Source organism: Apiotrichum porosum (genome assembly GCF_003942205.1).
Source record: "Apiotrichum porosum strain DSM 27194 chromosome Unknown scaffold_15, whole genome shotgun sequence".
NCBI lineage: Eukaryota > Fungi > Basidiomycota > Tremellomycetes > Trichosporonales > Trichosporonaceae > Apiotrichum > Apiotrichum porosum.
Genome location: NW_021167122.1, coordinates 62,871 through 90,549, shown reverse-complemented (window position 1 = coordinate 90,549; position 27,679 = coordinate 62,871). Strand labels below are relative to the sequence as shown.

At 58.5% G+C, this 27,679-nt stretch overlaps 10 protein-coding genes across 10 annotated transcripts; 5 read left to right on the top strand and 5 right to left on the bottom strand.

Moving 5' to 3' along the window:
- Positions 1-261: 261 nt before the first annotated feature.
- On the bottom strand, positions 262-1,402 carry EHS24_003096 (uncharacterized protein; the record flags this gene model as incomplete). The annotated part of the gene is made up of 3 exons (XM_028618799.1): positions 262-553; positions 597-1,222; positions 1,262-1,402. 3 exons carry the CDS (start codon positions 1,400-1,402, stop codon positions 262-264), a joined length of 1,059 nt encoding a protein of 352 aa, XP_028472687.1.
- Positions 1,403-1,673: 271 nt separating this feature from the next.
- EHS24_003095 (uncharacterized protein) lies at positions 1,674-5,554 on the bottom strand (the record flags this gene model as incomplete). Its single annotated transcript, XM_028618798.1, has 13 exons — positions 1,674-1,796; positions 1,847-2,052; positions 2,094-2,262; positions 2,312-2,662; positions 2,702-2,725; positions 2,756-2,803; positions 2,856-3,016; positions 3,061-3,270; positions 3,326-3,457; positions 3,786-3,965; positions 4,026-4,700; positions 4,745-5,133; positions 5,178-5,554. 13 exons carry the CDS (start codon positions 5,552-5,554, stop codon positions 1,674-1,676), a joined length of 3,045 nt encoding a protein of 1,014 aa, XP_028472686.1.
- Positions 5,555-7,183: 1,629 nt separating this feature from the next.
- Positions 7,184-9,515, top strand: EHS24_003094 (uncharacterized protein; the record flags this gene model as incomplete). Its single annotated transcript, XM_028618797.1, has 9 exons — positions 7,184-7,207; positions 7,264-7,296; positions 7,362-7,447; positions 7,507-7,670; positions 7,735-7,781; positions 7,838-7,886; positions 7,936-7,996; positions 8,075-8,167; positions 8,207-9,515. The coding sequence occupies 9 exons, from the start codon at positions 7,184-7,186 to the stop codon at positions 9,513-9,515; spliced, it is 1,866 nt and encodes a 621-aa protein (XP_028472685.1).
- Positions 9,516-9,753: 238 nt separating this feature from the next.
- On the top strand, positions 9,754-11,011 carry SEC22 (SNAP receptor; the record flags this gene model as incomplete). Its single annotated transcript, XM_028618796.1, has 5 exons — positions 9,754-9,825; positions 9,957-10,066; positions 10,373-10,533; positions 10,614-10,802; positions 10,857-11,011. 5 exons carry the CDS (start codon positions 9,754-9,756, stop codon positions 11,009-11,011), a joined length of 687 nt encoding a protein of 228 aa, XP_028472684.1.
- A 285-nt stretch (positions 11,012-11,296) lies between these two features.
- Positions 11,297-13,015, bottom strand: EHS24_003092 (uncharacterized protein; the record flags this gene model as incomplete). The annotated part of the gene is made up of 6 exons (XM_028618795.1): positions 11,297-12,436; positions 12,502-12,574; positions 12,629-12,692; positions 12,753-12,823; positions 12,907-12,939; positions 12,990-13,015. 6 exons carry the CDS (start codon positions 13,013-13,015, stop codon positions 11,297-11,299), a joined length of 1,407 nt encoding a protein of 468 aa, XP_028472683.1.
- A 505-nt stretch (positions 13,016-13,520) lies between these two features.
- EHS24_003091 (uncharacterized protein) lies at positions 13,521-18,806 on the top strand (the record flags this gene model as incomplete). Its single annotated transcript, XM_028618794.1, has 3 exons — positions 13,521-13,717; positions 13,767-13,926; positions 13,983-18,806. 3 exons carry the CDS (start codon positions 13,521-13,523, stop codon positions 18,804-18,806), a joined length of 5,181 nt encoding a protein of 1,726 aa, XP_028472682.1.
- Positions 18,807-19,576: 770 nt separating this feature from the next.
- Positions 19,577-20,677, bottom strand: EHS24_003090 (uncharacterized protein; the record flags this gene model as incomplete). Its single annotated transcript, XM_028618793.1, has 2 exons — positions 19,577-20,598; positions 20,644-20,677. 2 exons carry the CDS (start codon positions 20,675-20,677, stop codon positions 19,577-19,579), a joined length of 1,056 nt encoding a protein of 351 aa, XP_028472681.1.
- Positions 20,678-22,049: 1,372 nt separating this feature from the next.
- EHS24_003089 (uncharacterized protein) lies at positions 22,050-22,523 on the top strand (the record flags this gene model as incomplete). The annotated part of the gene is made up of 1 exon (XM_028618792.1): positions 22,050-22,523. The coding sequence occupies one exon, from the start codon at positions 22,050-22,052 to the stop codon at positions 22,521-22,523; it is 474 nt and encodes a 157-aa protein (XP_028472680.1).
- A 621-nt stretch (positions 22,524-23,144) lies between these two features.
- On the bottom strand, positions 23,145-25,037 carry ASN1 (asparagine synthetase; the record flags this gene model as incomplete). The annotated part of the gene is made up of 3 exons (XM_028618791.1): positions 23,145-23,230; positions 23,282-24,796; positions 24,866-25,037. The coding sequence occupies 3 exons, from the start codon at positions 25,035-25,037 to the stop codon at positions 23,145-23,147; spliced, it is 1,773 nt and encodes a 590-aa protein (XP_028472679.1).
- An 818-nt stretch (positions 25,038-25,855) lies between these two features.
- EHS24_003087 (uncharacterized protein) lies at positions 25,856-27,551 on the top strand (the record flags this gene model as incomplete). The annotated part of the gene is made up of 2 exons (XM_028618790.1): positions 25,856-27,101; positions 27,157-27,551. The coding sequence occupies 2 exons, from the start codon at positions 25,856-25,858 to the stop codon at positions 27,549-27,551; spliced, it is 1,641 nt and encodes a 546-aa protein (XP_028472678.1).
- Between the last annotated feature and the right edge of the window lie 128 nt (positions 27,552-27,679).

Below are 27,679 nucleotides of genomic sequence, written 5' to 3'. Positions count from 1 at the left end.
TGTTGATGAGAACCGAGGTGGCCCAAGATTGACATTTCGGAGTGGATCCCAGCGCGATTTATCCGGAGTTGTTCCCAAGGAGCCCCAGGTGGCACCATTGCACTCTTGCAATGCACAATCCATAACTCTACAACGTACGGTGTCGGATGCAGGGGCCACGGGTATTGCACTGTGTACTAAACCACACCTCCTCTTCCCCCTCTTCTTCCTCCTCTTTGACCGTCTCCAACCCCTTCCTCGCCGCATACGCGTCGGGCAATTCTACGCCCAAATCTTGCACACATGCTCCATCTCCACCTGCGCATGGCGTTCCCATTCGTCCTGGTCCATGGCGCCCAGATACTGGGCTCCGGCAGCAGGGATTCCTCCTGCAAACGAGTCTGTAAACACGTCCCGGCGGACGAGGGAGGATCCAAAATCGATCAGGCGAAGGCTGCAGACGTCGATGGGAAGCAGCTCGAGCGAGTAGGGCACCAGCCAGTGTTTCGGCGCACACGAGTAGTGTACTACGCCCGAGGCATGGAGCGCGGCGTATTTGTCCCGGATGACTATCCTAGGTGGAAGTCAGCCCAGTGGCAATGGAGGGTGTTTCTCACTTGTCGGCCTTGTCCAGGTGGCCCGCCTCGACCTCATCAAGCGGCCGCCCAGCATCCTCCATGATGGCGCACAGGACTTCAGCCCGCCTCGTCCCACGTCCCGCACTCTGCTCGGCATAGTACACCCCCCACCACCGTGGCACGACTTTCCCCTGCAGACAGCGCAAGTTGTGCGTGTATAGCCACGCCTCGCGCGCCGCTTCGGGACACACGCCCTCGCGGCCATAGTGTTCCGTCGGAGAGGTAAACTTGGCCACTAGGCGTGCGGTGCAGTTGGAGTGGTTGTGGCCACGGAGGACCCTCTCGCTGTGCTCTGAACTTGAGCCCGACGAGATTGAACTGGCACTTTTGTTGGCGGCGGGGTAGTTGAAACCGGGACACGTCGCGCCAAACCCAGACCATATCCTGCCTTGCTGCAGGAACCGGTCGATAACGATCGAAGGCAGCGGTTCGGGGCGGATGTGCGGCAGGGTGACGCGCGTGAATGCAAGTCTCTCGAGGGAACGGCGGACGAGAAAGGCTGGGTGCAAAGGCCCGACGAACGGGCGCGAGAGGCCATCAACGGCCGACAGCGAGTGGGTCGCGTATGCGGCGTCGAGACGGTTGGGCCAGTAGATCCGGCGGGTCTGTGCATGTTAGTGCAAAGTGAGGTCTGGCGGGGCTACCTTGGGCCCGCCGGCGTTGGCCTTGAGCTGTGGGTTCGGCTTGGAGACGAGTCGCGGTCTAGGGGGGAGAGGGGGTGCTGGTGGGAATGTGATGGATCCGGTGTTGATGGTGGGCGGAGGGATGTAGAAGGGGAACATCATCTTGAATGGGGTTGAGAAGACAAACGACACGGAAGAGAGACCAAAAGCGGATGAGAGGAAGACCACATAGCTCCTCTGAGCATACATCCATGACGCGTATCCTTGTTGGTGTCCTTTGGTGTCATGCGAGTGTCAAGTCGACGCCCAAGAGAAGAAAGTAGGGCGTTGGGACATGGTCAGACGTCATAAGTGGCAGGAATGCTGGCCAAATGGCCGAAATTCAGTACTGACGTCGTATCAGCACATCACATGCAATACATACGTCTCGTCGTTACAGGTGGTTTACAACTTGTTCCATGGCCCACTCCACGGTGGGGCTGGAAAACATCGGCGTCTTGCCCAGTGGCGTACGATGGACGCTAGACGGAATCTTGACTACCTTGATACCTCGCTCCTGCACATAACAGTCAGTTACAGTCCATCGCTCAACTCAACTGTACCCACCTGGACTGCCGCTTCATCTACCGGCACAGCACACCCTTCGAGATACACCAGATGCGTGATGAAGCTCGTCGTCTCCCAGATGACTGGTCCGTTCCTGGCCGTCTGCATCGGCACCGGAATGTCAAAGTGGCGCAGCATGTTGGCAATGGTGTCGATATAGTCCATGGCCGTAAAGTCTGGCGTTTCGCGGTCGTTGACGGAATTCACTAGCAGGTCAGTGACGTGGAGTGAAGCATTCGAGGCTCACTCAAAAGGACCTTGGCCTTGAGCGATTTGGACTGGGCGATCGTCGAGGCCAGGCCGCGCAACACCAGACAGGGGATGATACTCGTCCACAGCGAACCGCAAGAGTAGACAAACACATCGCGTTTCTCGATGGCATCAAAGAGGTCTTCGTTGGGCATAGGGAAGATCTCCTGAGACGTTGTCAGCTACTGTAAATGAACTTGCCGACACGTAGCTCACCTGGCCATATAGGTTGATATAGAACAACTTTTCAATTCGGGCTTCCAGCGGCACTTCCACGGCGCCCTTTGTGTAGGAGATGTTGGACGACCCAATGGCGTCATTTTCGTCCTCGAGCCCGTCGTAGCTGTAAGAGAACGGCGTGGCGCCGCGTTCAGGCGTCGACATGGGCGTGTCGGCGGTGTCGAACGTACGCGAGTCGCGCCTGTTTCCGCGGCGGATGTGAGAGCGGTGAGGCTTGCCCGGCGCACCGGCCAGACTCCTTGCACGGACGAGGGTGGTCACGGGCTGCGCGGGCTCGGGGGCTGGATGCGAAATGTTGCACTGTCCGACGAGTTTGGTGCCGTTTTCCTGTGGAGTGTCAGTTACATTGACGACCATATAACTTACAAGCTGAGCAGCAATAGTGATAGTCTCTGCCAAACGTCAGTAAAGCGCGCTCACGTACGACTTGCGGTTGGTGTTGATGATAGGGATCACCTGTACGCTTTCCTGTCGGGCGGTCAGTTGGTGGATTCATGCCGAATGACCTATGACTGCTCACATTGACACCGGCCACAGCCTTGAAGAGGAAGATGGCGCTCGGCAGATTGCTAAACAGGTCTCTTGCGCCTGTCAAAAAACCATTGCCGATAGAAAAGTTGCGAAACGAAAACCGCTTGTGTGCGCGACGGAGGTTGAGGGCTTGGAAATGGACCAAGAAGGCTGTGGTTGCAAGTCAGTGGAGTCTCATTTCAGCTGCAACCCACCTCTGATGCACTCCTTCTTGTCATCCCCAACACCATTCCACAGCGGTCCTCGGCCTTCCACGATCTCCTCCCACATGTCACGACCCGCCTTTTCTGAAATGTCGGCTGGAAAGCGGTGCGCCATGAGGTTGTAGATGGCGAGTCGTTCGCGGTCATCTCGGCTGTTTGCACCGTCGGGAGGTTGGGGAATGAGACGAATCAACCTGGAGCCTGCGATATAGGTATCAGTGAACTTGTCATTGCTTCAGAACCATGCAGAACCCACGAATGTCACCGATAGACGGCCCACCAAAGCACCGCAATATCTCGGCAGAGGACCCTCCGTCGTCGGACACGGGCAGCACATACGCTGGGGACGCGCCGAATGCTGTTGTGAACGAGTTTGCGCCTGTACCGCCTGATACCACCAGGTAGGACAGGTCTTGGCGGTGGGGCGACATGACACGTAGATTGTGTGAGAAGAATGTATGTTGCTAACAATTGTCGCGCGACAACACGGTGATCCCGTTCGAACGGTGGTTGTGAACGTCATAGAGTTGATCACGTGACACAAAGCTCGGCATCTTGCCGAGAGATCGACAGACGATGGTGGCGGCTGCTGGTTTCCTGACACTAGAAGAGATCTACGTCGACTGCTTCAAGCATTCATGATGTTATGAATCAACAATGAAAAACGCCAACAAGAACCTTCATCCACTACTGCTTCTCGTTATGGACCACCTCACCACGCTCCTTGGCGTACGACGCGTCCTGGAGAGTGGTGACGTGGTGCTGGTATATCCTGTTCTCCTCCTCGATCGCATCAAGCGTGGCCTTGCTGGGGCCGTGGAAGTGCTTGCGGGCATGGAAGACCCAATCCAGAAGAGCGATGAGCGCCATGGCACCGAGCACGGCGACCGAGTAGTCTGATAAGAGCGTGTCAACTAAAAGACGATAATGTTTTGTGAGGGCCACGGGATACGCACTCATTTCCGATCCTGTAGGCTTGGGCGTGAGAGGGAAGAGCCACATGACGGTGGTGAAGACCGTCCACACGACAGTGACACTGTTGGCCACCCAGCCAAACCAACCGAGCTTGAGCCATCTGTTGGGGTTCATCTTGCGTCCCTTGAGCATGAGCTGGATGGCGACCACTGAAATGGCAATGTTTTGGAGAATAATGCAGCAAGAAATGATCGAGTTGTACACTGTCGCAGACCCAATGTACAGCAGGCCGAGAATGGTGACGCCGGACCAGGAGAGTAGAATGGACAAGACGGGGACGCGGAGCGTGGGCGAAATATGGCTCAGTTTTTGAGAGAAGGGCAGAGCCTTGTCACGCGCAAAGGACCAGATGAGACGGGACGACGCCATCTGGATAGAATTCGTCATGATCTGCACGATGAAAAGGAAGGCGACCATGAAGACTACGCCGGCAGCATTGGAGCGGGTCGCCTGAACGATGATGGTCAAAAAAGGTAGCTCGGCGGACGCAGCGGCGTCAAAGTCTTGCACGGAGTAGAGCAGGGCAATGGAGGCACCAAGGCCGGTGACAAAACCGAGACCAATAGAGGCGAAAAGGGCGATGGGAACCGTGCGTGCAGAATGGAGACACTCCTCGGCAATATGGACTGCTCCGTCCACGCCAGACCAAATGAATGCTATAAGGTGTAAGCTGAGCACTACCGCAGATTAGCTAACGCACCTGGGTTGACAAGACCTGTGGCGGCAACGACAAACTTGTTGGTCCAGCCAGTCTGGTTCTGCCACTGCGTCCACACAAACGAGCTGCTCTGGTGCGTTTTGGCGGTTGAAGGGCACACAATGATGATGGCAAGGAACATGAGGTTGGAAAGGACCAGGAAGAAGGTGCCAATGTTGGGCATGCGGTTGAGGAAGAAGATGTTGACAATGGCACTGTTCGTGTTGACGAGCTCGAAGATGAGAAACACGTGCCACCGTTCAATCACAAAGTCTGGGTGGAAGGTCGTGACCAGTCCCCAGACCGCTTGACTGCAGATGATTGATACGGCAGCGACAATGACGATCCACTCGTACACCGTCGACCAGCCGACAATAAATGACAGTGGGTGCCTGTGCGGTCAGCAAGGTTTTTTTGTAGTCAAGTTCACACCCACTTTGATGTCCTCCGCCGCTCCTCAATTTGCTCCTCGTCATCACCGTCCTCGAGCGCGCCACCCAGGATCGCACTCCAGACGTACTGTCCGCCGGCAGTTGGGTACGCAGCAGCCAGCTCGGCAATGGTAGAAATAACAAACGCGTTGACAAGACTCGTGCCGATCAGCCCGTACAGAATGATAGGGGTGCCACCTTGGCCGAGACCGATGACAATGGTCGAGCTCATTGCGACCCAGCCGTTGACAATGGACAGGCCAAGGCCGACGATACCGACTGGTCCAATGTTGCGCTTCAAAGTACCCTCACCTGGAGCGGCAACTGCGTGGTCATGGTGGCCGTCCTTGAGGGATTCGACTTGATGAATTTCACCATTCATGGTTGTGCTGTGGCGGTGGGAGAAGGGGATTTATTTGGGTGGGCAACAGGATGGAGCACCGTGGACGCATGTGTCTTATGGGTGGGGCTCTACATCTTATATGCCGTTCCATCTGCATGCCGTGTGCCGCGTCTTTTCCCCCAGTGACAGTAGCCGGGCACGAAATCACACGCTCGCCTCACAACACCAAGACCAGTGCCCGACCGTCCATGCACAACAGGAGGCACTGGTACCCATTAACGGCTCGGCTTTCGGTCCCACAGCAATGGATCCAAGCCCGGGCCGCGGTCGCGTGAAGCGTGCCTGGGGTTGTGGAGTGGACGAGCCACATGGTTTACCGTGTTGCACTCGCAACATGTTGGTGCAGCGTGGAGGTCAGCCGACGGTTGGGAGATCCATTTCACCCGGATTATTTTCCCGCTTCTCTGTTTGCGCTCTACTCAATTCTTCGTGTTCAACCGCCAAGACGCATATCCCGTATTTTGGTCTTCACTGACAGTCGTATTTGGCAAGTGGAGCGGCTTGGCTTGCCGGGGCCGGCATGGTCAAGGTTGGACGTGGACGCACCGGTCAGCGTCCACAGTCGCTCTAGCGTCGGGACGCCGTGGTGTATAGTTTGGGCGCAATGTTGCTTTCCACGTCCAGCTCTAAAGTGCTTGCTGCACGAGATTGATCGTATCGACCATGCCAGATGCCAGATAACGGGTCCAGTGAGTATATCCCTTTGTTATCCGGGTTCACGCGCGTATAGACCTCGTTCCTTCGGGTCCGGCGACCAAGCCGCAGGAAAGGTATCCCGAGAAAGCCTGGTGATGTGAGCCGTTCGTGACCTCATGTCATGATGGCCGAGAGGGGGTCGGTATTGTGGGAAGGCTGATTGGGCAGAACGACTTGGTCAAGGCTTAGGTGGTGAGTCCATGTCAGTGTACTGCGCCGACAGACATCGTGAAGTATGTCAACCTGCCAAAGCGCCGCCAACATGATCTCAAGGACATAAACGTACTTGGACTCTCTCAGCTTTGATTGCAGGCATGTAAGAGACATCGACCATCAGGTGATGCGACATACTGTTGAAATGTACGGTCATCGCTTTTGTGGAGTTTGCCTTTGACGCGAGATTTGACTGAGCCATTGTCCCTCCTTGACGTCTACGAAAGCCACTGGGCGCGCAGGTGGTGCTGACAGTTTCAAATAGGAAACGAACAATGGGGTGACAATAGAGCTGCGGAATGCAAAGTCGCAGACGAATGGGATCGGGTGGGGGGGGGGGCCTCGTTGACGGGGGGATATGAGACACACACCTCTCTTTTTGTGCACGGAAGATGAAACACAGCCAAAAAGAGTGTCGTTTTGAGAAAAAGGGGTGTGTGGGGACCCCTGATGGGACATGTAATATGTATTACGTAACTATCGTTTATCTGAGCACCGCTGACGCGTGCCTGGGGTGATGTGTGCGCGTGTGTGCAAACCGCCGGCGCCCCCGTCGTGTTCCGGGGTGGCCGGGGTGGGCCGATTCTCTGCTTGGCCTTTTGTCGCCGCCGTCGTCGTCGTTGTCGTCGTCGTTGCCCTTTGACACCTCACACTCCTTCCACCGCCGACTCCTGCATCCCCCCTCCCCCCACGGCCACGATGCAGCGCAAGGCTCTCAAGCAGGTACGGCTTCTCCCTTTGCTCGTCCACTGCACGCACAACTGACACCACACGCACAGCTCAACAAGGTCACACAATGGACAAACGAGAAGGTGCGTTGATTTTGATGCGCGAAGAGACAACACACACACAGCCTCCCTACTAACAAGCGCCACAGGTCTTCTCTGGCGAGCGGACGCACTACTCTGAAGAGTTTGCAGAGTTTGAAGATGAGATCGAGCCCATCCGCAAGGGCATTGAACGGTAAGTCACAACCCGAACGGTAAAAGTGCGATGGTGGGTGGCTGACACCCAACAATCAGCCTGCACGCGACCTCGGTGCCATTCTACGAGCAAGTCTCAAAGGTCAAGCCCACAGCAGACCCCTACCCGCCGAGCGGCACGGGCGCCAAGGACAAGATCAATGTCGGCGAGGCTCTGGGCCTCGTCATGATCGACTATGGAAACGACGCAGGTGGAAACTACGGTGAGCATAGCCTGTCCTGTTCTTTGTTCTCAGGCCAGTTGTGTGCTGACACACGGGCCCTTAGGTGATGGTCTTATCAAGTATGGCCGCGCGAGGTGCAAGGTTGCATCTGTGAGTCTGCGCTGGCGCGCTGGGCGTGTGCATCATCATGTGCTGACGGCGTTCAGGTTACCGAGGACTTTGGTGAACGCTTGCACGACTTTACAGAGTCCACCGGTACGTCATAATACCCATGGCCATCCCCAGCAACTGACACTGTTTGCAGATGCCGCGCTGGCCGCGGTCAACGAGTACAAACTTTTCCGGAAGAAGATGGACTCTAGGAGGTGCGTTGGGTTGCGGCTACCACGTCTGTGGCCCTGTGGCGATCTGTGGCGCGGGACAAAGGCTGATGACGTCGGCAGGTTGACCTTGGACTCGGCGCTCACCCGGTTGAAGTCGGCCAAGAAGGACAACCCAGCGTTGGAGCAAGAGGTCGAGATTGCGCAGCAGAGATTGTGAGTCATTTCATCAGTGTCGTGTTCTGACCCACCCAGCGAGGAAGCCGAGGACGAGACCAAGCTTCGCATGCTCAACATCAAGCATCAGGAGGCTGAACAGTTTGCCGCCCTGCAGGACATTATCGACGCCGAGTTTGAGTACTACACACGCTGTAGAGATTTGCTCGAGAACTTGCGAGACACCTTCCCCTCAGAGCACAAGCCCCAGTCGCGTCCTCGCGCAAAGTCCAGCGTTTCGTCCAGGTCTGTTGGTGGCCGTACCCCCACTCGTCCAGCTCCTCACGTGATGACAGACTCGGACGATGACGGGCCCGTGACTCGCCCTCGTTCCGCCAGTCGCACGTCCCCCACTCGCAACGGCACTCGTAACCGCTCGGACAGCAGCGCGGGCCGCCCTCGGGCAGACAGTGCCGTCAACCGCACTCGTGCGGACAGCGTTACCAACCGTGCTCGTTCCGATAGCAATGCTTCCGCAAGCAAGGGCAAGACCCGCTCCATCATGGGCTCGATCGGCAAGCTGGGCTCTAGCGCCTCCAAGATGGCCTTTGGCAAGAAGGACGGCAACGTCAACCTTGCTTCTGACGATGAGGAGCCAAAGCCTTACGACCCGCCCATCGTCCGTCCGGGTATCGGCAACCGTGCCCGGTCGCACTCGGTTGTGTCCGTTGTCACGGGCCTGGCGCCCTCGGAGAACGAGACGACACCTCGCCGTCGTGCTTTGACTTCGCCGTCCTCGCCCGTGGGCACCTTTGTCAAGGCGCTGTACGAGTTTGAGGGTCTCGAGTCGGACGAGCTTCCACTCCGCCGTGGACAGATTATCGAGGTCACAAAGGAGGTGTCTGCAGACTGGCTGCTCGGCGTCTGCGAGGGCATGTCTGGCATCTTCCCCAGGGCCTACACCGAGGAGTATATCCCTACGCCCCACGCGAGCGCACCTCTTACCGCCCGCCGTCTACCCCCTGTCATGGGACGCAGCACATCGAGGACCGAAACTTTGACGACAGACGACGAAACCGACAACGAGTCCAACACGGGCGATGCGGACGATGACAACACCCCAATTGCGGCTGCTGCGCAGCCTGTGCCCACGTCGGGAAACCGGTCGCGTGCTGGCAGTCTCAGGAAGCCTGCTCCCCCTCCCCCTCCTTCCCGCCGTACCTCGAGCAACAACAACATTGCCGCCCTCGCAAAGTCGCCTCCATTTGGCCGCTCGCGATCGAGCACAGTGTCCCGTTCGACACCACTCTCGACTTCAGAGGAGGAACGGTCGACGTACAATGAGCCCTTCAAGGTAAAGGTCACGTCGCCGTTTGACCACAGCGACGACGAGTTCCACCAGCACTGAGTGTCGTGAAGAGGGAGAGAGAGAGCGAGGGGCAAAGTTGTTTAGAAGTGCGAGAGGATGAATGCATTAGGTGGTAGCCACGAGCGGTCACGTGACTCATATGTTTGTTTACGTAATGGCTCTGTTGTCGTCCCAGCGCCATACGCGTCAGCAGGTGAGGTTGTGCCGTGGATGGTGGTTACATTGCGGTTGCAACAAGTGTCGACAACGCACATCTCCCCATATTATTATATCAAGCATGGTTCGCTCAACCACCATCTTCAGAGTCAACGACGGCCTCCCCCTCGCAGCAAGCGTCGACGATGAGACAGTAAGTGATGGCTTGCGACCACGCCACCGGTGGGCAGGCGTGTCTACGTGTTCGATACACCCCTGGTGGCCACTTTCATCGCCTTTGCTTCCAATTCCTTGCACAAACTGACGTGGACCTCTTAACCACAGACCGAGAAGGCCCTTACCGAGTACAAGCAGCAGTCCAAGCTCATCTTCCGTCGCCTGACCCCCAACTCGGAGCCCGCGTGCTCCATTGAGAGCGGAGACTACACACTGCAGTGAGTTGCGCCGCCAGGCGTCTCCCCGGTACCCGGGGGCCATACCTCGACATATGGGTGCTTGGGTCCCCACCGCGTATCACACAATCTGTCGGCCACGCCAGCGCAGCTGTGCATGTGGACGGAGTATGCGGGCACAGCAGCACATGCTTCTGATCCAGCGGCTCATTCAAGTTGGCTTGGCTTGCCGTTCTGCTCCGGCACAGTTGGTAGCTCCCAACCGGCTGCAGCCCAACAACACCCTCAACCTGACCCAACGCGCCGTACTACCCTCTGTTGTTCACTCGCTGACATTGCTCTCCACAGCTACCTGATCGTCGGCAATGTCATCTACATGTGCATCTGTGACCAGTCGTACCCCCGCAAGCTGGCGTTCTCGTACCTCGACGAGCTGAGCAAGGAGTTCCAGCGTAGCTACGAGGGCAAGATTGAGGGAGCGACGAGGCCATACGCTTTCATGGGCTTTGGTGAGTTGGAGCGCTGGAACCTAGGGCATATGGTGTACCTGGGAGCCTTGCAGTATCCTTTTGGCTGACCCCGCTTGCAGACACGTTCATTTCCAAAACCACCCGCCTGTACCGTGACTCGAGGACGCTCACCCAGGGCGGTGGCAGCAGCAGCAGCGCCGCTGGGCCCTCGAACCATCTCGACCAGCTGAACGAGAACCTCCGCGACGTCACCCGTATCATGACCAAAAACATGGAGGACCTGCTGTGGCGTGGAGACTCGCTCGACCGTGAGTTGTGGAACAGCTTCTTCGCACACGATCGTTACTGACCACCACCTTTAGGCATGTCCCACCTGTCGACCTCGCTCCGCTCCGAGTCTGCAAAGTACAGGAAAGCGGCTCGTCAGATCAACATTGACGCCATGATACGCAAGTGGGCACCAGTCGGTGGCATTGCCCTCTTTGTCATCATCTTCATTTACTGGCGGTTCTTCTAGACAAAACACACGCCGCCACCGCCCGCCGCCATCGCGCTACACGATAATGACACGGTCCAGGGGGATAGTATAGTCTAGGAGGGAGAGACAATGGTAAAACTGTATACACAACAACAACACGACATGATGAGGGAAGGAGGGAGTGTTTGGCAGCTGAGGAGACGGCACGCAACCAAATCCCGGTGCATCTCGTTGGCGTCATGGTGGGCATGCATGCGTGACAGAGCCTTGCTATCTACAACTGAAGGATAAAGGAGAGGCAAAAGGGGCGCTCTAAAAGGCTTTCTACTTATCTGCCAGGAGACGCACCACCCGCAAGTGCAGCTTGCCCCAGATATTACGCGCTTGCCGCCTCCACCCGCCGTTCATGAGCGCAATCACCAGCGCGGCAATGGCCACGGTGGTGCCCACGCCAATCATCGCACGCCGCACGCCCGTAAGCAGTGCCCATAGCACGCGGACAGTGAGCCCGCCTCGTCTCTTCTTCCGCAGGCGAATGGTGGTGGACGGCTGGTTGTAGCCCCACCTATCGCGTTCTTGCTCCATCTCGGCGTCGTCCAGCTCGTCCTCATCCGAGTTTGCCCAGAACCACGAGCTCTTGGTTGCGTCTTTACGCAGCAGCATGGCCTGCGCGTGCTCGAGGGCTGTGAGGCGCTCGTGCAACGCCTGCAGGGACGTGTTGATTTGCTGGAGCGTGGCTGGCAGGTTGAGAGGCGCGGCAGAAAACGTTGACACGGAGGTTGGACGTTGGGGAAAGCCGGGGGAGGGGTGCATGGCGTACGGCGAGCCATGCGAGCCCTGGTGCTGGTGCTGCAGGTGGGGGAGGTCTGGTGTGCCATAGTCGCGGGCGATGGGTTGGTACGCGCTCGCCATGGGAGGCAAGCTGGGTACGCGTGGTGGGACCGACGCTCGTCCGGCGCTGGGAGGCACGCCCGGCTGTTCTGGCACGTAGCCCAGGGGTCCGAGCGGCTGCTGTCGTCCCGACCCACGCAGGTTGGCCAGTGGGTCGCGTGTTGGCTGTAGGCTTCCACCCACACCGCTAAACAATGAGCCAGGACGTGATGTCACCGGCGGGTTATATGGGTCACGGAGAGATGAAGGTGCAGGAGGGTGCTGGAGTGCACCGCTGTACTGCGAATTGTTGTCGTACTGATAAGGAAGTGTTGCCAGTGAACGATGCGATGTGTTGAGAGCCGACGGAGGGATCAGGTTGGGAGCAATGTCGGGAGCTGGGAGCGAGGGATCTGGGGGAGAAAACTGCTGCCCTTGGTCGACATCGGGTGGTGGAGAAGCGCGCGACGAATGGAACGACGACGACGATGACGCGGGGGAGCGAGCATGGTCACGGCTCGGGGGTGCCATGGCTGTGAGCTCGGCAATGTAGCGCCTAGCATCGTTCTCGCGCTCCTCGTATCGTTGGAAGATCTGTGGGCGATTGTGGTCAGAAGCGGTCCGTGTGTGTTGTGAGAGCATAGGGGGGTCGGCCTCACCTTTAGAAGCGCAGAGACATAGAGCTGCTTTGCCTCGCGCTTATCCACGCCGCGCTGCTTGTTCCACGAGTCCCTGGGAACCACAAAGTCAGTCTAATGGTTGCGGCAACAGGGATGGCGCACGCACCACTTGGCCCGGCCCAACATGTCGAGCATACCGGGTCGAGGCGCACTGATGTCGCCTTCAGTCGCTGTCGTGTGAGGTCAGCAGAGGTACCACCGACCAACAAAAGAACAAAGACCCTGCGCACCTTGCTTGTACAAGGAATACAGCTTCAGCTTTTCTTCATATGTCGTCTGGATCGGCCCGCCTTTTGGCAGACTGGGAAAGACGCGTCAGATAGGTGGATAGAAATACGCGCAACCGTCCGGGACGCGCGATGACGGGAAAATGGTATGGCGTACCTTTGAACCAAGTCGACAGCTCGGTGGAACTGACTGTGGGGGTGTGTGAGTGGATTGGGGTAGAGGAGGAAAAGAACACGTACGTGTCGATGGGCGCTGCCGCCGACATGATGGGCGTTGTGAGAGATGGAGGTGGAGAGGTGGATGTTGAAGAGAAGAGAGAGAGAGATGCGACCACCACACCCACTCGTCTTCTTGCACCACCAGAGCTGTACCAACGGCAATCGTGCGTAGCCGGCGCACACACGCTCTCTCGCTGCCTGCAGCCTGGTGGCGCGGCCGCGCGTTGTTTTGATCCCGCTGATGGGTTATGGATCACGCGACTGCCACGCGACTGCCACGCGCATTCTCTTACGTAATATTTTCCTTACCACAAGTTTTGCGATTTTGGCCAGTGAATTCTGAACTGACGTTTGGTGGTCACTGCCTTGTCTCTCGTTCCCATCCCAACACCCTCTCTCCCCTCCCCCTCTCCCCCCCCAACCACCTCACGAGGGCTCGCGCGCGCGAACGCTACAGACGGCCTACAGTCGCATAGTCGCACCGCGGTCAGAGCCCACCACGGCCACCCCCTCCCTTCAACAACACATTACCCAAAAGCACAAGTCTCCACCATGACCGACTGCATGGACATCGCCCACCCCCTCCACTCCGAGGTCTCGAGCCTGTCCTTTTCCTTCCTCTCGACCAGCGACATTCGCGCGATCTCGGTCAAGAAGATTGACAACGCTGTCCTGCTTGACAACCTGGCACAGCCCACCCGCGGTGGTCTTTACGACCCCTCGCTGGGACCCATGAACGCTCGTGATGTGTACGTCGATCGGGGGGAGCAAAAAGCACCGGCACTAACTTTCTACCAGCTGTGAGACATGTTCCCTCACCGGCTTCCAGTGCCCTGGCCACTTTGGCCACATTGAGCTCCCTTCCCCCGTCTACCACCCTCTCTTCATGAACCAGTGCTATCAGCTCCTGCGTTCGGTGTGTCTCTACTGCCACCACTTTAAGATGCCCGAGATTGTCGTAAGTGTTGGCACAAACTTTCTATAGGAATACTTTGTTCTAACTCTTTTCCTTAGCTCAAGCGCTACATTGCTCGTCTGCGTTTGTTGGATGCCGGTTGTCTCGAGGAGGCCCACTACGTTGCCAACTTCCACCCTGTTACCAAGGACAAGGGCAGCAAGGAGGAAGGCGACCCCACCGAGGAGGACATGGACTCTGCCGTGCCCGCCGAGACTGCCGCCGAGTTTATCCTGCGAATGGAGGAGTACGTCAAGGCGGTTCTCAAGCACAAGAAGAAGAAGCACGTCCGTGACGACTACAAGGACGGTCTCGTCTTTGAGGAGCGCAAGCGCGTTCTGCACGAGTTTGGCAAGAAGCTTTGGGCCAGGTGTTCGCACTGCCAGGCTTACGGCAACTCGTTCCGCAAGGAGAAGGCTATCAAGATTGTCGAATACGACCTCACTCCCAAGCAAAAGGTTGCCAACCACACCCTGGGCCTGAAGAAGCCCAACGCCAGCTTTGGCAAGATTGTCAACAAGCGCAAGATCAAGGCTGCTGCCGACGACGAGGGCATCGAGGCCTCGTCTTCGTCCAGCGCCAGCGAGTCCAGCGACAATGAGATGGACGTCGACGAGGCTGAGGAGGAGCAGGACGAGGAAGAGAGCGAGGAGGATGACGAGGACGAGGGCGTTCAGCTCGACGGTCGCGCCCGTACTGCCAGTGGCCAGATCAAGGGCACACGCGGTCGCAACGAGCGTGTTATGGCCGCTGCCGAGGTGCGCGACCACCTCCGTCGTCTGTTCCAGCTCGAGGCCGAGATTTGTTCGCTTCTCTACGGCCGTCACGGTGGACCCCAGGCAAAGTCGACACACGCGCCCCCACCTCCCATTGCTGACATGTTCTTCATGGACGTGCTCCCCGTCACCCCTACTCGTTTCCGTCCCGCGGCCAAGATGGGCGACGACCTGTTTGAGAACTCGCAGAACTCTCTGCTCTCGGCTGTCATCAACACTTGTCACCGCATCCTCGAGGTCAACCAGAACCTGATCGACTTTGACCGCCAGGAGAAGACAGAGGAACTCATGGAGATGCTCAAGAAGCTCGACAAGACCCGCTCGTTTGAGCTGCTCCTCGACTCGCTCATCAAGCTGCAGCACGACGTCAACTCGTTCATGGACAGCACCAAGAACCCTACCGTTATGGCGCAGGGCAAGCTCCCTCCCCAGGGTGTCAAGCAGCTTCTCGAGAAGAAGGAGGGTCTCTTCCGCAAGCACATGATGGGCAAGCGTGTCAACTACGCCGCTCGTTCGGTCATTTCGCCCGACATTAATGTCGAGACCAACGAGATTGGTATTCCTCCCATGTTTGCCAAAAAGCTCACCTACCCCGAGCCCGTGACCCCCCAAAACGTGCACGAGATGCGCCAGCTGGTCATCAACGGCCCCAAGGTCCACCCCGGTGCTTCGCTCGTCCAGAACGAGGACGGCTCCAAGATTTCGCTCGACCGCATGTCGCCCGAGCAGCGTCTTGCTATTGCCAACCAGCTCCTCACGCCGCAAAACGACGACCACGCCAGCGGTAGCGGTGGTCCTCAGGCTCGCAACAAGAAGGTCTACCGCCACATCCGTGACGGCGACATTGTCATTCTCAACCGTCAGCCCACGCTCCACAAGCCCTCGATGATGTGTCACCGCGTCAAGGTGCTCCGTGGCGAGAAGACCATCCGCATGCACTACGCCAACTGTAACTCTTACAACGCCGACTTCGACGGAGACGAAATGAACATTCATTTCCCTCAGAACGAGGTCGCTCGTGCCGAGGCCCAGATGCTTGCCAACACCGACAACCAGTACCTCGTCCCCACCTCCGGTAACCCCCTGCGTGGTCTTATCCAGGACCACGTGGTTGCTGGTGTCTGGATGTGCAACAAGTCGTCGTTCTTCACCCGCGACGAGTATTTCCAGCTTGTCTACGGTGCCCTCCGTACCGAGAACAACTACACTGGTCGTTCGCGCATCATCACCCTCCCCCCCGCTATCTACAAGCCCAAGCCCATGTGGACCGGCAAGCAGATTATTTCGACCATCATGACCAACCTCACCCCCACCAACGCCAAGGGTCTCAACCTTACTTCCAAGAACAAGATCCAGAACAAGCTGTGGATGCGTGACGACTCGTCCGACCCCGACATGTCGGAGGAGAATGTCATCTTCGTCGACGGCCACCTTGTTTGCGGTGTTCTCGACAAGTCGCAGTACGGTGCCTCGGCCTACGGTCTCATCCACTCGGTGCACGAGCTGTACGGCCCTTACATTGCCAACCGTCTCCTTGGTGTGCTCTCGAGGTTGCTCACAAAGTACCTCCAGCACACTGCGTTCACCTGTCGTATGGACGACCTTATCCTTACCGATGAAGGCGAGGCTCTTCGCCAGAAGATCTTTGACGACGCCAAGGATGACGGCACCAGGGCCGCGATGAAGTATGTTGGTCTCCCCGAGGACTCCAAGGTCGACGACCCCGAGGCCCTCGAGAACATGCGCATCCGTCTCGAGGAGATCCTTCGCGACGACCACCTCATGGCCGGTCTGGACGCTGCCATGCAAAGTGTCTTCAACAAGACGACTTCCAAGATTAACAATGACGTCCTCCCCGCACACCTCATCCGTCCCTTCCCCGACAACAACATGCAGACCATGACCATTTCCGGTGCCAAGGGCTCCAAGGTCAATGCGTCGCAGATTTCCACTCTGCTCGGTCAGCAGGCGCTCGAAGGCCGTCGTGTGCCTACCATGGTGTCGGGCAAGACGCTGCCCGCGTTCAAGCCCTTTGACACGTCGGCTCGTGCCGGTGGATATGTCGCCAACCGTTTCTTGACGGGTGTCCGCCCCCAAGAGTACTACTTCCATTGTATGGCTGGTCGTGAGGGTCTCATCGACACCGCCGTCAAGACGTCGCGTTCCGGTTATCTCCAGCGCTGTCTTATCAAGCACCTGGAGGGCGTCAAGGTCCACTATGACCACACTGTCCGTGACTCGGACTCTTCGGTCCTGCAGTTCATGTACGGTGAGGACGCCATCGACGTCACAAAGTCAAAGCACTTGCAAGAGTTTGACTTCTCTTGCCGCAACCACGAGTCGCTCATCCAGCGCTTCCGCCCCCAGGACCTCGTGGGCAAGGTTATCATGGACGAGGCTGTCGACTACACCAAGAAGGCGCTCAAGAAGCCCTCGAAGTATGAGCCCGCCATGTCCGTCTACTCGCCTTCCCGCTACCTTGGTTCCATGTCCGAGGCCTACGTCAAGCAGGTCAACGACTATATCAAGGACAACAAGAAGGGTCTTATCCGTCGCAAGGGCGGCGAGGCGGCTCAGACTGCTTCCCCTTACTCGGCGACCAAGCTCGGCGAGCGCGACTTCCAGCAGCTCGCTCGTGTCCGCTACATGCGCTCGCTTGTCGAGCCCGGAGAGGCTGTCGGTCTCCTTGCCTCGCAGGGTGTTGGTGAGCCGTCGACACAGATGACGCTCAACACTTTCCACTTGGCTGGTCACGGTGCCGCAAACGTTACCCTCGGTATCCCCCGTCTTCGTGAGATTGTCATGACCGCTGCCCAGAAGCCCGCCACCCCCACCATGAAGCTCCCACTTCGCGAGGAGATTCAGGACAAGGACGTCGAGTCGTTTGTCAAGCAGGTCTCGCGTCTCAACCTCTCTGAAGTGGTGGAGAAGGTCACCGTTACCGAGCGTCTTTCAGGCAAGTCGGCCAACGCCAACAACTCGCGTCTGCGCAAGTACACCGTCAACCTGGCCTTCTACCCTACCGAGGAGTACTGCGAAGAGTACCAGATTACAAAGGACCAGCTCCACGAGTCGCTCGCAACGTCGTTTGCCGCTCAGCTCAAGAAGGAGATTGTCGCCGAGCTCCGCAACGCTGTCAAGACGGCCGAGCAGGACAAGGCCGTTGGCAAGGGTCTGCGTTTGCGCAACGACGACGCCGACGAAAGCGCCCCTGCCCGCCGTGGCCGTGACGACGAGCTGGACGATGATGACGAGGACGCCGGCCAGCTCAAGCGTGCCCGCCAGTCCAAGCAGCACGAGTATGACGAGGACGAGGCTGAGGATGCTGGCGTTGTCGACCTCGAGGACATTATCGAGCGCGACGGCGATGACGAGGGCGACTCGGACGACGACATGGACGGTGACGCTGCTACCAAGGCGGCACTTGACCGCCGTGCCGACGGTTTCTCCGAGCTCTTCATGAAGGCCGCCAAGTACGCCACCAGCTTTTCGTTTGACAGCCACAACGGTGCTTCGGCCGAGTTTGACCTCGAGTTCCCCGGCCAGGCTCCCAAGCTCCTGCTCGTTGACATTATCGAGCGCGCGTGCCGCGAGTCGGTTGTGCACGAGGTCGACAGCATTGGCCGCTGCATGAAGATCTTCAACGACAAGGGCGAGTTTACCCGTCAGCTCATCACCGAGGGCTCCAACATTCGCGGCATGTGGGCACTTGCCGACGAGCTCATCGACCTTGACAAGATTGGGTCCAACGATGTCTACGCCATTCTTACCACCTACGGTGTCGAGGCCGCTCGTCGTGCCATCATTGACGAGATGGGTGGCGTGTTCGGCGCTTACGGTATCGGAGTCGACTACCGCCACCTGACGGTCATTGCCGACTACATGACCCACAACGGTGGCTACCGCCCCTTCAACCGTACGGGTATTAGCTCCAAGTCGTCGCCTTTGCTCAAGGCCTCGTTCGAGACTACCGTCGCGTTCCTCTCCGAGGCGGTCCTGCACGGTGACTACGACGACCTCAACTCCCCCGCGGCCCGTATCGTCATGGGTCGGCCAAGCACTTCCGGCACGGGCGCGTTTGACATTCGCGCCCCCAAGCACGTCTAGAGAGAGAGAGGCAGAGAGACAGAGAGGTAGACAGAGAGCGAGGTAGGGGGTAGCTCATTCATTATATGGGAATTTTTGCATGCACAATTTGGATTAGAGTAATGTGGTTGCGGCGGGGTTGGCCCCACTGGTGGGATTTGGCTGTGGCCTGTAGGTTGTGGGTCGTGAGTGTGGCAGAGGGCTTTGGCTCCGTCCGGACGAGGGGTCGAGGGAGTCACAAGGCCATACACTGAGTGGGCATGTCTGTTTGTCAGCGTGTGAATGAGGGGAGGCCTGCAGCTGCCACAGCTTCTTCCATCAAATTTCACCGGCATTAGGAACGCAGGAGGCGTATACTGTGCTGGCTCCGTATCTCGTTAAGTAATCGTCTATGGCCGGCAAATTGAAGCGGTAGGGACGAAGACCATCGTTGGCGAAAACAACACTAAATACAATGAAAATATGATGTGCCACATTCAATAGGAAAGACGCAACCACTAGGAAGGTGAGGGCGAACAGGGAATACCATGCCCAGTGCGAGTCAATCAAGATGCGGGTACCGCCAGCAATGGAAGGCATGGAGCCAATGGATTGCGGGTTGGGACTGACCGGAAGGCGGACCATCACCAAGGCGCGTCACAGTGTACATCCGCTTCATGAGCGACGCACTAGCTGGGATGGCCGGGAGGGCATGTGAACGGTTCTGTTTGGGTCCTCGTTCGTCAAGTCATTGATCATACGTATGTACATGCACACTAACTAAAACAACTGTACGTATCCTACTGGGTAGCCTACAGCTTCGCCCTACCACCGTTCAGGTCCTGGTAGCCTTGGGTAATGGCTCGCTTAGCATCCATTACCATGTTGTCGATGATGGTCTTTGCGGGGAGTACTTCGTTCACGACAGCAGCCACGTCCCCCATGAGCCACTTGGTCCCCTCCAAGGAGCGTTCGGGCTTGTTCTCGAGCTCCCTGTCGTGCGGAACGATGCCTTGCGCGCACAGCTCGGTGATCTCCTGCTGCCTAGTGTCCTCCCACTCCTTGACGTAGTCGGTCTTGCGGACACGCATGGGGCGTCCAGAATAGATGAGAGTGCGAGCCGTGTCGCCAAAGCCAGCCGTAACAACGAGCTCCTTGTGCTTGGGAGGCGCACCAGCTTCAACTGAGGCGACAAAGCGGGTGCCGACCCACACGGCCTGGGCGCCCCACATGAGGGCCGCAGCAAGGCCACGGCCGTCGCTGATGCCACCGGCGGCGATGACGGGCACTTGCTTGCCGGTAAGGGGCGAGAGCTTGCCACGGACAGCGTCGACACAGGCCGGGATGAGAATGCTGGTAGCCGTGTCACCAGTGTGACCACCACCCTCGCCGCCTTGGGCACAGATGATGTCAACACCAACATCGAGGGCCTTGTGGACGTGCTTGACGGCGCCGACCATGTTCATGACAAGGATGCCGTGCTTGTGCAGACGGTCCACGGCCGACTTGGGTGGCACACCCACAGCCGACACGAACAGTTTGGTGCCCTCCTCGATGATGACGGTAAGCAGGTCATCGAGACCACCGTTGGTGTAGTCCTTGTTGGTCTTGCGAGCGCTACCGCCTAGCTGGGGCAGAAGCAGGTCGACACCGAAGGGTGCGTTGGGGTCGTTGAGACCGGCCTTGAGGTCACGGATCTGGCGGCGGAGGTGCTTGGGAGTGGCACGCACGCCGCCAATGACGCCCAGACCGCCAGCGTTTGTAACTGCTGCCGCGAGCTTGGGGCCGGCGGCAACGTTCATGCCCGCGAGGAGGACCGGGTGCTCAATGCCGACTGTATTGTTAGCTCACTTTTCTGCCGAAAGCGAGTCAAACTCACAGAGCTCGGTGATTTGGGTGGTGATGACTGGCATGGCGGGTGAGGCTGGTCGCGTCGAGGGAGGGAGAAGCGGTGGGGGGTTGTGAGAAGACGCATGCACCACCCCATATAACGTCTAGCGAAGCGTCATGGTGCCCGGTTGGTATTGCCGAATGCCGGCGGCGCTGGCCACCAGGTCCCACCCATACCGATGAGTGCGGCCGCGGGGCTGCGGTGTTCGGCCATGTCCGACTGTGTTTGCACGTCGTTTTGTGCGTGCCGTTTGTTCATGTTGCGTGTCTGCATTGTTGATCCAAGTCCAACGCCGATTTCCGGCGACAGCCGCATGCTGCACGGCTACCTGTCCCCGGAGCTAACAGAGGGTGGGGAGGTTGCACGGCCGTAGAGGTCAACCGTTGGAGACGCATCCCGGATACCGACAGACGCAGCTACATACATATGTCGTGAGCGCAATCTAATCTCCAAAGGGCATTATTCTCAAGTCAACCAGCGTCCCCGCCAGCCACAGGCCACAGGACTCATAAATCGGTTGGTGAAGCCTTATGTCAAGATGCTATGCGCCCGTCTACCGAGCAGACACGATGTCTAATTGTCAACTGCCGCCGAGAACAAGCGAGGGACAACCCATCTTCGAGTGCAACTTGTGCCCCTACGCCCTTTCATGGACAGAAGACGATAGCCGCTCTCATGGCCATCACGTTGATGCATAACACCAAGGCCGTTTGATAGTTGCCAGTACCTAACCATCAAATGCTTCAACTGGCAACTGGACAGCCAAGTATGTGTCTGTGCCATGCCACCAATTAACAGGCTGCCACAAAGATCTCCTCGTGGTGACCCGTCCTTTGACCGGTTGACCTTCGCTTGTCCGTGGTTGCCTCACGTCGTCTGCCTTCCCTCGCTGGCCTTTGCGTACTGTATAAACTCTCCTCCAAACCCGCTGTCTTTTAATTCTTAAAACACCACCTTGAGCGTACGTGCCATTTCCTCCCGGGGCAGCGTGAAGCACGGCACGCTCCCAAGACGAGGCTTAGGACCCTTTCTCCGCCTGCCATCCCCTCCACTGCCCCCCTTCTCCGAGACCAACTTGGCGAACACTGCACTGGAGGACTCTGCACCGGTTAGCACTCACCTCAGCCGGGGATGTTGTGCCGACAACGACAATACACAAGTACGCCCTCATCACGCACTGCGGTGTCCCTTGGACTTTGCTGTGCCCACAAGCGGTCCGAGTAGTCGTCCCACAAGCTCCCCTTTTCATTTATTGTCGACCAAAGAGGACTCCTTTCAGCGGGAATGACACTACTCCCGAGACCTCTACCACAAACTAGTCAGCCCAGGTGTCTTCTGACCAGTGTGCCTCAAAGAGCTGACACCGACCCAGCACCCAGCCTTGCCCACCCGCAATGCGCATGCCCAGCTTTATCAAGGGCCGTAGCGTCAGCCCAAAGACACCAAGCCCACCCACCAGCCCGGATCGCTCCATCACGAGTGTGACGCCTTCCACCACAACCCCGGACATCTCGCTCAAAAGTCTCAGCAGCAGCAGTAGCGGCACCACCTCCCTCGAGCTGATGCTCCACGACCTGCGCGATCGCGATATCCGCGCTGCCGAGGTCCGCAACCAGATCGAGCTGGCAGACACCAAGATCGCCATGGTCCAGACACAGATCGCGCTCGCCAACACCAAACTGGCCTATCTTGGCCTTGTGCTCAGGCGACTGGAACCACACATTGTCAAGCACTTTGAGGACCACGAGTCTGACGAAGAGCTGCTGAGCGGCGCCCTCGACTCGCTTGCCGATGACCTGGGCACGTGCGAGGACGAGCTATATGAGATTCACCTGTATGATGTCGAGGACGCTGCTGCCCCGCTTTAGACGCGCTCTCCAGGATACAGATATACCTAGACAGCACGAAAAACACAGCTCATGATAGTAGTATGCGAGTGCCACATCTTTGGTGTTTGATTGAGGGAAGCAGTAGGCATGTGGCCGCGATGGACCAAGCGTCAATACCAGGACTGCTTGGCCGGAGATGCCAGTCGCATAACCATTCTTGGGTTTAGATAAGCCCGTGTTTGGTAAGCACTGGTCCTTGTCCCTAGAGATTGACGAGTACGGCTCGGGACATATGTGGCACTGCAAGTCCACGGGGTGGGCATTACAGACTGAGGGCCTGGGGGCTTTCACAATAAGGGCGAAAATTGTAAACGAATTACAAATTCTCAATGTGGCACACAATTTTCCGCACCGGGCAATTGTGGCACTCGTGATCAACTTCCTCCAATTTTCACCCGACCTCCCACATTGCGTCGTCCTTATCTCATGCTTCTGCAATGCTATCCGCTCAAAATTTCGCCCAGGACGTTGCCAAGATGCTGCTCTATCGCGTACTAACAGATGCATGTGGCCATATGAAAACTGGGGCCTCTATGACCCGCCCCGACAAAATCTCCCCCTCCAACCGTCTCCGACCTTCCGGCCGTCCTGTCAAGCCTTTTACGCCTTCTCTTCGTACGCAGCAGTATGGATAGCGACCGCACGGCCCGAAGGGTCCGCACTAACTCCCCATTCTTGCTTCGGAACTGAGATGATTACGTAAGCATTTGTAGTAAGCATGTTCACTCAAAACTCACCCCAGCGAACAGCAGTCTTGGCGGCGGCGTCGGTAGGGAAGTGGCCCTCGAAGAGGTCACGGATCCAGTAAGCCTCCTTGGTGTCGGGAGTGCTCTCGGGCCAGCGCTCGGCGCGCTTGGCAAAGTCCTCGTCCGAGACGATCTTGGCCGAGTGCTCCTTCATGCCGTCAATCCACGAGTAGCCGACACCGTCCGAGAACTGCTCCTTCTGGCGCCAGAGGATAGAGTCCGGGAGGTATGCCTTGCCGTCGGGCGAGCAGTCGAACGCCTTGCGGAGAATGTACTTCTCCATGATGGGGCGGCCGTCGGCGTCGGTCTTCTGCTCGGAACCCTTGGAGAACATCTTGGAAGCGGGGTCAGTGTTCATGGCGACCTCGAGGAACTTCTTGTCCAGGAAGGGGACACGGGCCTCGAGACCCCAAGCCATGGTCGACTTGTTGGCGCGGAGGCAGTCGGCGGTGTGGAGGTTCTTGACACGCTTGACACACTCGTCGTGGAAGTCCTTGGGGTTGGGGGCGGCGTGGAAGTAGAGGTAGCCACCAAAGATCTCGTCGGAACCCTCGCCCGAGAGGACCATCTTGACACCCATGGCCTTGATCTTGCGCGAGAGCAGGTACATGGGGGTCGAGGCACGGACAGTGGTGACGTCAAAGGTCTCGAGGTGGTAGATGACCTCGTCGATGGCGTCAAGACCCTCCTGGACGGTAAAGTGGTACTCGTGGTGGACCGTACCGAGCATGTCAGCGGCCTTGCGGGCGGCGATCAGGTCGGGGGCGCCCTCGAGACCGACGGCGAACGAGTGGAGCTGGGGCCACGAAGCGAGGGGAGCGTCGTCGGTGATGGTCTCGCCCTTGGCCTGGGCCTCGCGGTGAGCCTTGCGGCGGCGCTCCTGCTCCTCGGCGAGCTTGTCGGTCTCACGGGCAGCGATCGAGGCAATGAGCGACGAGTCGAGACCACCCGAGAGGAGGACACCGTAAGGAACCTCGGACATGAGACGCTTGCGCACGGCCATCTCGAGGGTCTCGCGGATAGCGGTGAGGTCGGCGGGGTTGGTAGGAGGGGTGGGGTCCTGGTCAGTGTTCCACCAAGTGGGGTTGTAGTAGCGGGTAAACTCCTTCTTGTCCGAGTCGTAAAAGTGTCCGGGAGGGAAGGCCTGGAGGTTGTCACACTCCTCCTCAATGCACTTGAGCTCCGAGGCAAAGTACAGAGTCTCGGGAGCCGACGAGTGCCAGCCCATGTACAAAGTGGTGATACCAATGGGGTCACGGGCGGCAACGAGGCGCGAGGGGGTGACCGAGGTGTCGAGGAGGACGAACGAGAACATGCCGTCGAGCATGTTGCACATGTCGGTGCCGTGCTCCTTGTAGAGGTACATGATCACCTCACAGTCCGAGTGGGTCTTGAACTGGGGAGGGTTCTTGAGGCTCTTGCGGAGGTCGAGGTGGTTGTAGATCTCACCGTTGACGGCGAGGATGACCTGCTCATCGTCCGAGACGAGGGGCTGGGCACCGGTGTCTTGGGGACATCACGTCAGCAACATGGCACACGGGGAAACAGACTGGACGCCGGGTCCAATAAACTCACCAACACCAACAATGGCGAGACGCTCGTGGACGAGGAGCGAGTCCTTGGCCATGTAGCAGCCCGACCAGTCGGGGCCACGGTGACGCTGCTTCTTGGAGCATGCGATGGCACGGGGGCGGAAGGCGGCGACGTCGCCCTCCTTGCGGTTGTAGCAGCAGTAGATGCCACACATGGTGAAGGGGGTTGGTGAAGGTGGGGGTGGGAGTGGGTGAAAGTTGGGGTGAGTGGTGGTTGGAGATTAAAGGTGTGGTGGATCTTTTGAGTAGAAAAGTCGTCCAACCTGCGTTTCCGGGCCTGGCCTGGGCAGGGGGCAGCAGCCACAGAGCCCATAGAACCGCCGCGTCCGTCCGGCCCGCGCAGCGATACGAGGGGGGGAGCCACACACAAGCCAAGAAATCATCGACTCGGACTGCCCGACACCGATTAAACAATTTAAAACAATCACACGTCATTAGAACAGGACAGCCAAGACGGCGTGGAAATGGTGGCGGAGAGCGTATATATTGCTATCAGTGATTGACTTGACAATGACCGCGCTTAGCTGCCTCGAGTCGAGACGATGGATAAACATGCGCTGGGTGGACACATGCATGCAAAAAAAAGCCAAGTAACCACGCCGACAATCTCGCCGTCATTGTTGCGCGCGCATCGTCTTGTTGACAAGCTGGCGTACTGACGTTCTCTGTGGGCGTGCACGTGAGCTCTTCTGGGTGGATGCAAAAATCCGGCGGCGGATGCGCCGGTCTAGCTCCATCCCCCCCGCGTATCCCTCTCACTCCACGGGGCCTGCTCCAGAGTACCAGAATGCGCGCGTGAGCTCCGTCGCTCACTCGCTCTCTCTCGCCGTTGCTCCCTCCCACACAGACTCTCTCTCTCACTCGCTCTCTCCATCCCGTCTCGCCCCTTCCTCTCCCCCTCCACACCCCCCTGCGCGCTCTGGCCATCCCCAAGCCTGCGCACCCCACCCGCACAGCCCCTGGTCGCCACCCAATGCCCACCGAATCCTCATCGGCGGTACCCCAGGGCGGCGGCACAACGCTGCCCCCGCCCGCCGCCCTCAAGTGCGCAATCTGCGGTGCTGCAAGTCTCAGTCCCGTCGACGGCGTCGTTATCCTTGGCGAGGAGATTGAGCGCTTCTGTGCAGCCTGCTTTCGCGCCGAGAGCTCGCGCGGACTCGGTCTGACCCTCGGTATCATCCCTGGCAATCAGGGCGGCGCACAAGCACAAGGCAGCAGCCGTCAAGGCGGCGGCGGCGGCGGCATCACGAGCCTCACCGCCGCAGCTCGCCGCAGGTCCGAATGTGAACCCGTTGTGCTCGACCTCGCGCGTATACGGGACGCAGCCGTCGCCGCTCGTCGTCCCCGGAGCACCTTGCATGCTTCAGAGGGCGCGACCAGTCAAGTCGCCCCCCGACGCCCTCCCACGCCGACGGTGCGCGAGCAATCGGCCGACGATGCCGACTCCACCCTCTGCCAGGCTGGCTCACCGTCGCCTTTGCCTACCCCTTTGGCCGAGTCCCAGCAGTCGCCGGAGGAGCCTGTTGGTATCCCAACCCCGCGCGCGGGTACAGGGTCCACCCCCAAGTGCGACCCCGACATGTCAACGTCTCTGCCTGCGCCGCCCATGTCGCCCTGGGCCACTGTCCCGTCACTTGCCGCTATCACAGCAGCAGCAACAGCGGCAGCCACTCCATCTAGTGTCAAGCCGGCAGCTCTCGACGAGGAGGAGCATCCCGCCAACCCGCTGCTGGACGTGACGCGCAGCAGCGTAAAATCCCAAGGCCGTGGCTGTCTCTATCCCGGGTCCATCTTCCGCGGCACCCAAAATTCCGGCCGGAGCTCTTACGAGGTCGACATTGAGATTGTCAATGTCGATTTCAACGCATACACCCTCTGCGGCTACCTCACCATCTCAAACCTCACCGACTCGCATCCTCAGCTCACGACGTTTTTTGACGGAGAGATTATCGGGCCCAAGTATGGCTTTATCACTGGCGAGAGGTTTGGCGCGACAGAGCACGACGATATCCGCCACTGGGGCCGGTTTGAGCAGTTTCGTCGCACGTCCACGCGCCAGGACGTCGTCCGCGAAGAGATGCTGTTCCGCGACCCCCTCCAGGACACGGCCAGCGGCGAGACGAGGCCCAAGGAAAGGGAGTTTTGCTTTATCCGCCTCAAGGAAAAGTTCCTCGTTCCAGACCACTCGGTGCGCGACATTAGCGGCGCCAGCTTTGCCGGTGAGTAAAAAAGAGGCAAAGGGGACATGCGTGACCGTGTTACTCACTGTTGCAGGCTTCTACTACGCAATCGTCGACTTTAGTCCCGCCATCGAGGTCAACGACGAGCCTCCTGCGTCCCCCGTCATCCCTCGCTCGCCGTTGAGGGGCACCGGTCGCCGCATGAGCTCGACCGGTCCCCGTCCTGACCCTCCCCGCCGCCAGAGCACCTCGACCACGCGCACCGCCGAGACTGCTAGCGGTACCGGGCCGGCACCCCGTCGCCCGTCCACCACGGCAGCGACGCGGCCCGAGGCTCCCCGCCGCGCGTCCGTGGCGCGTGCCCCCGCCGTCCCCAGGGAGGCGACCATCAAGGGCTATTACTTCCACTCGCTCAACCAGGAGCCGTTCCAGGAACTCGACCTGACACATGTACCCAGCTACTCGCGTGGCACATTTGAGCTGCGTTGAGTGAGCCAGCGACCGGGGGCGTGTGTGTGTGTGGGTTCCGACCATTTCGATATCCGCTTTCCGTCCGCGTATTGCATCAGCGTCTGCCTGTTTTCAAGCATGCGACGAAGAACGATTAACGAGAACGG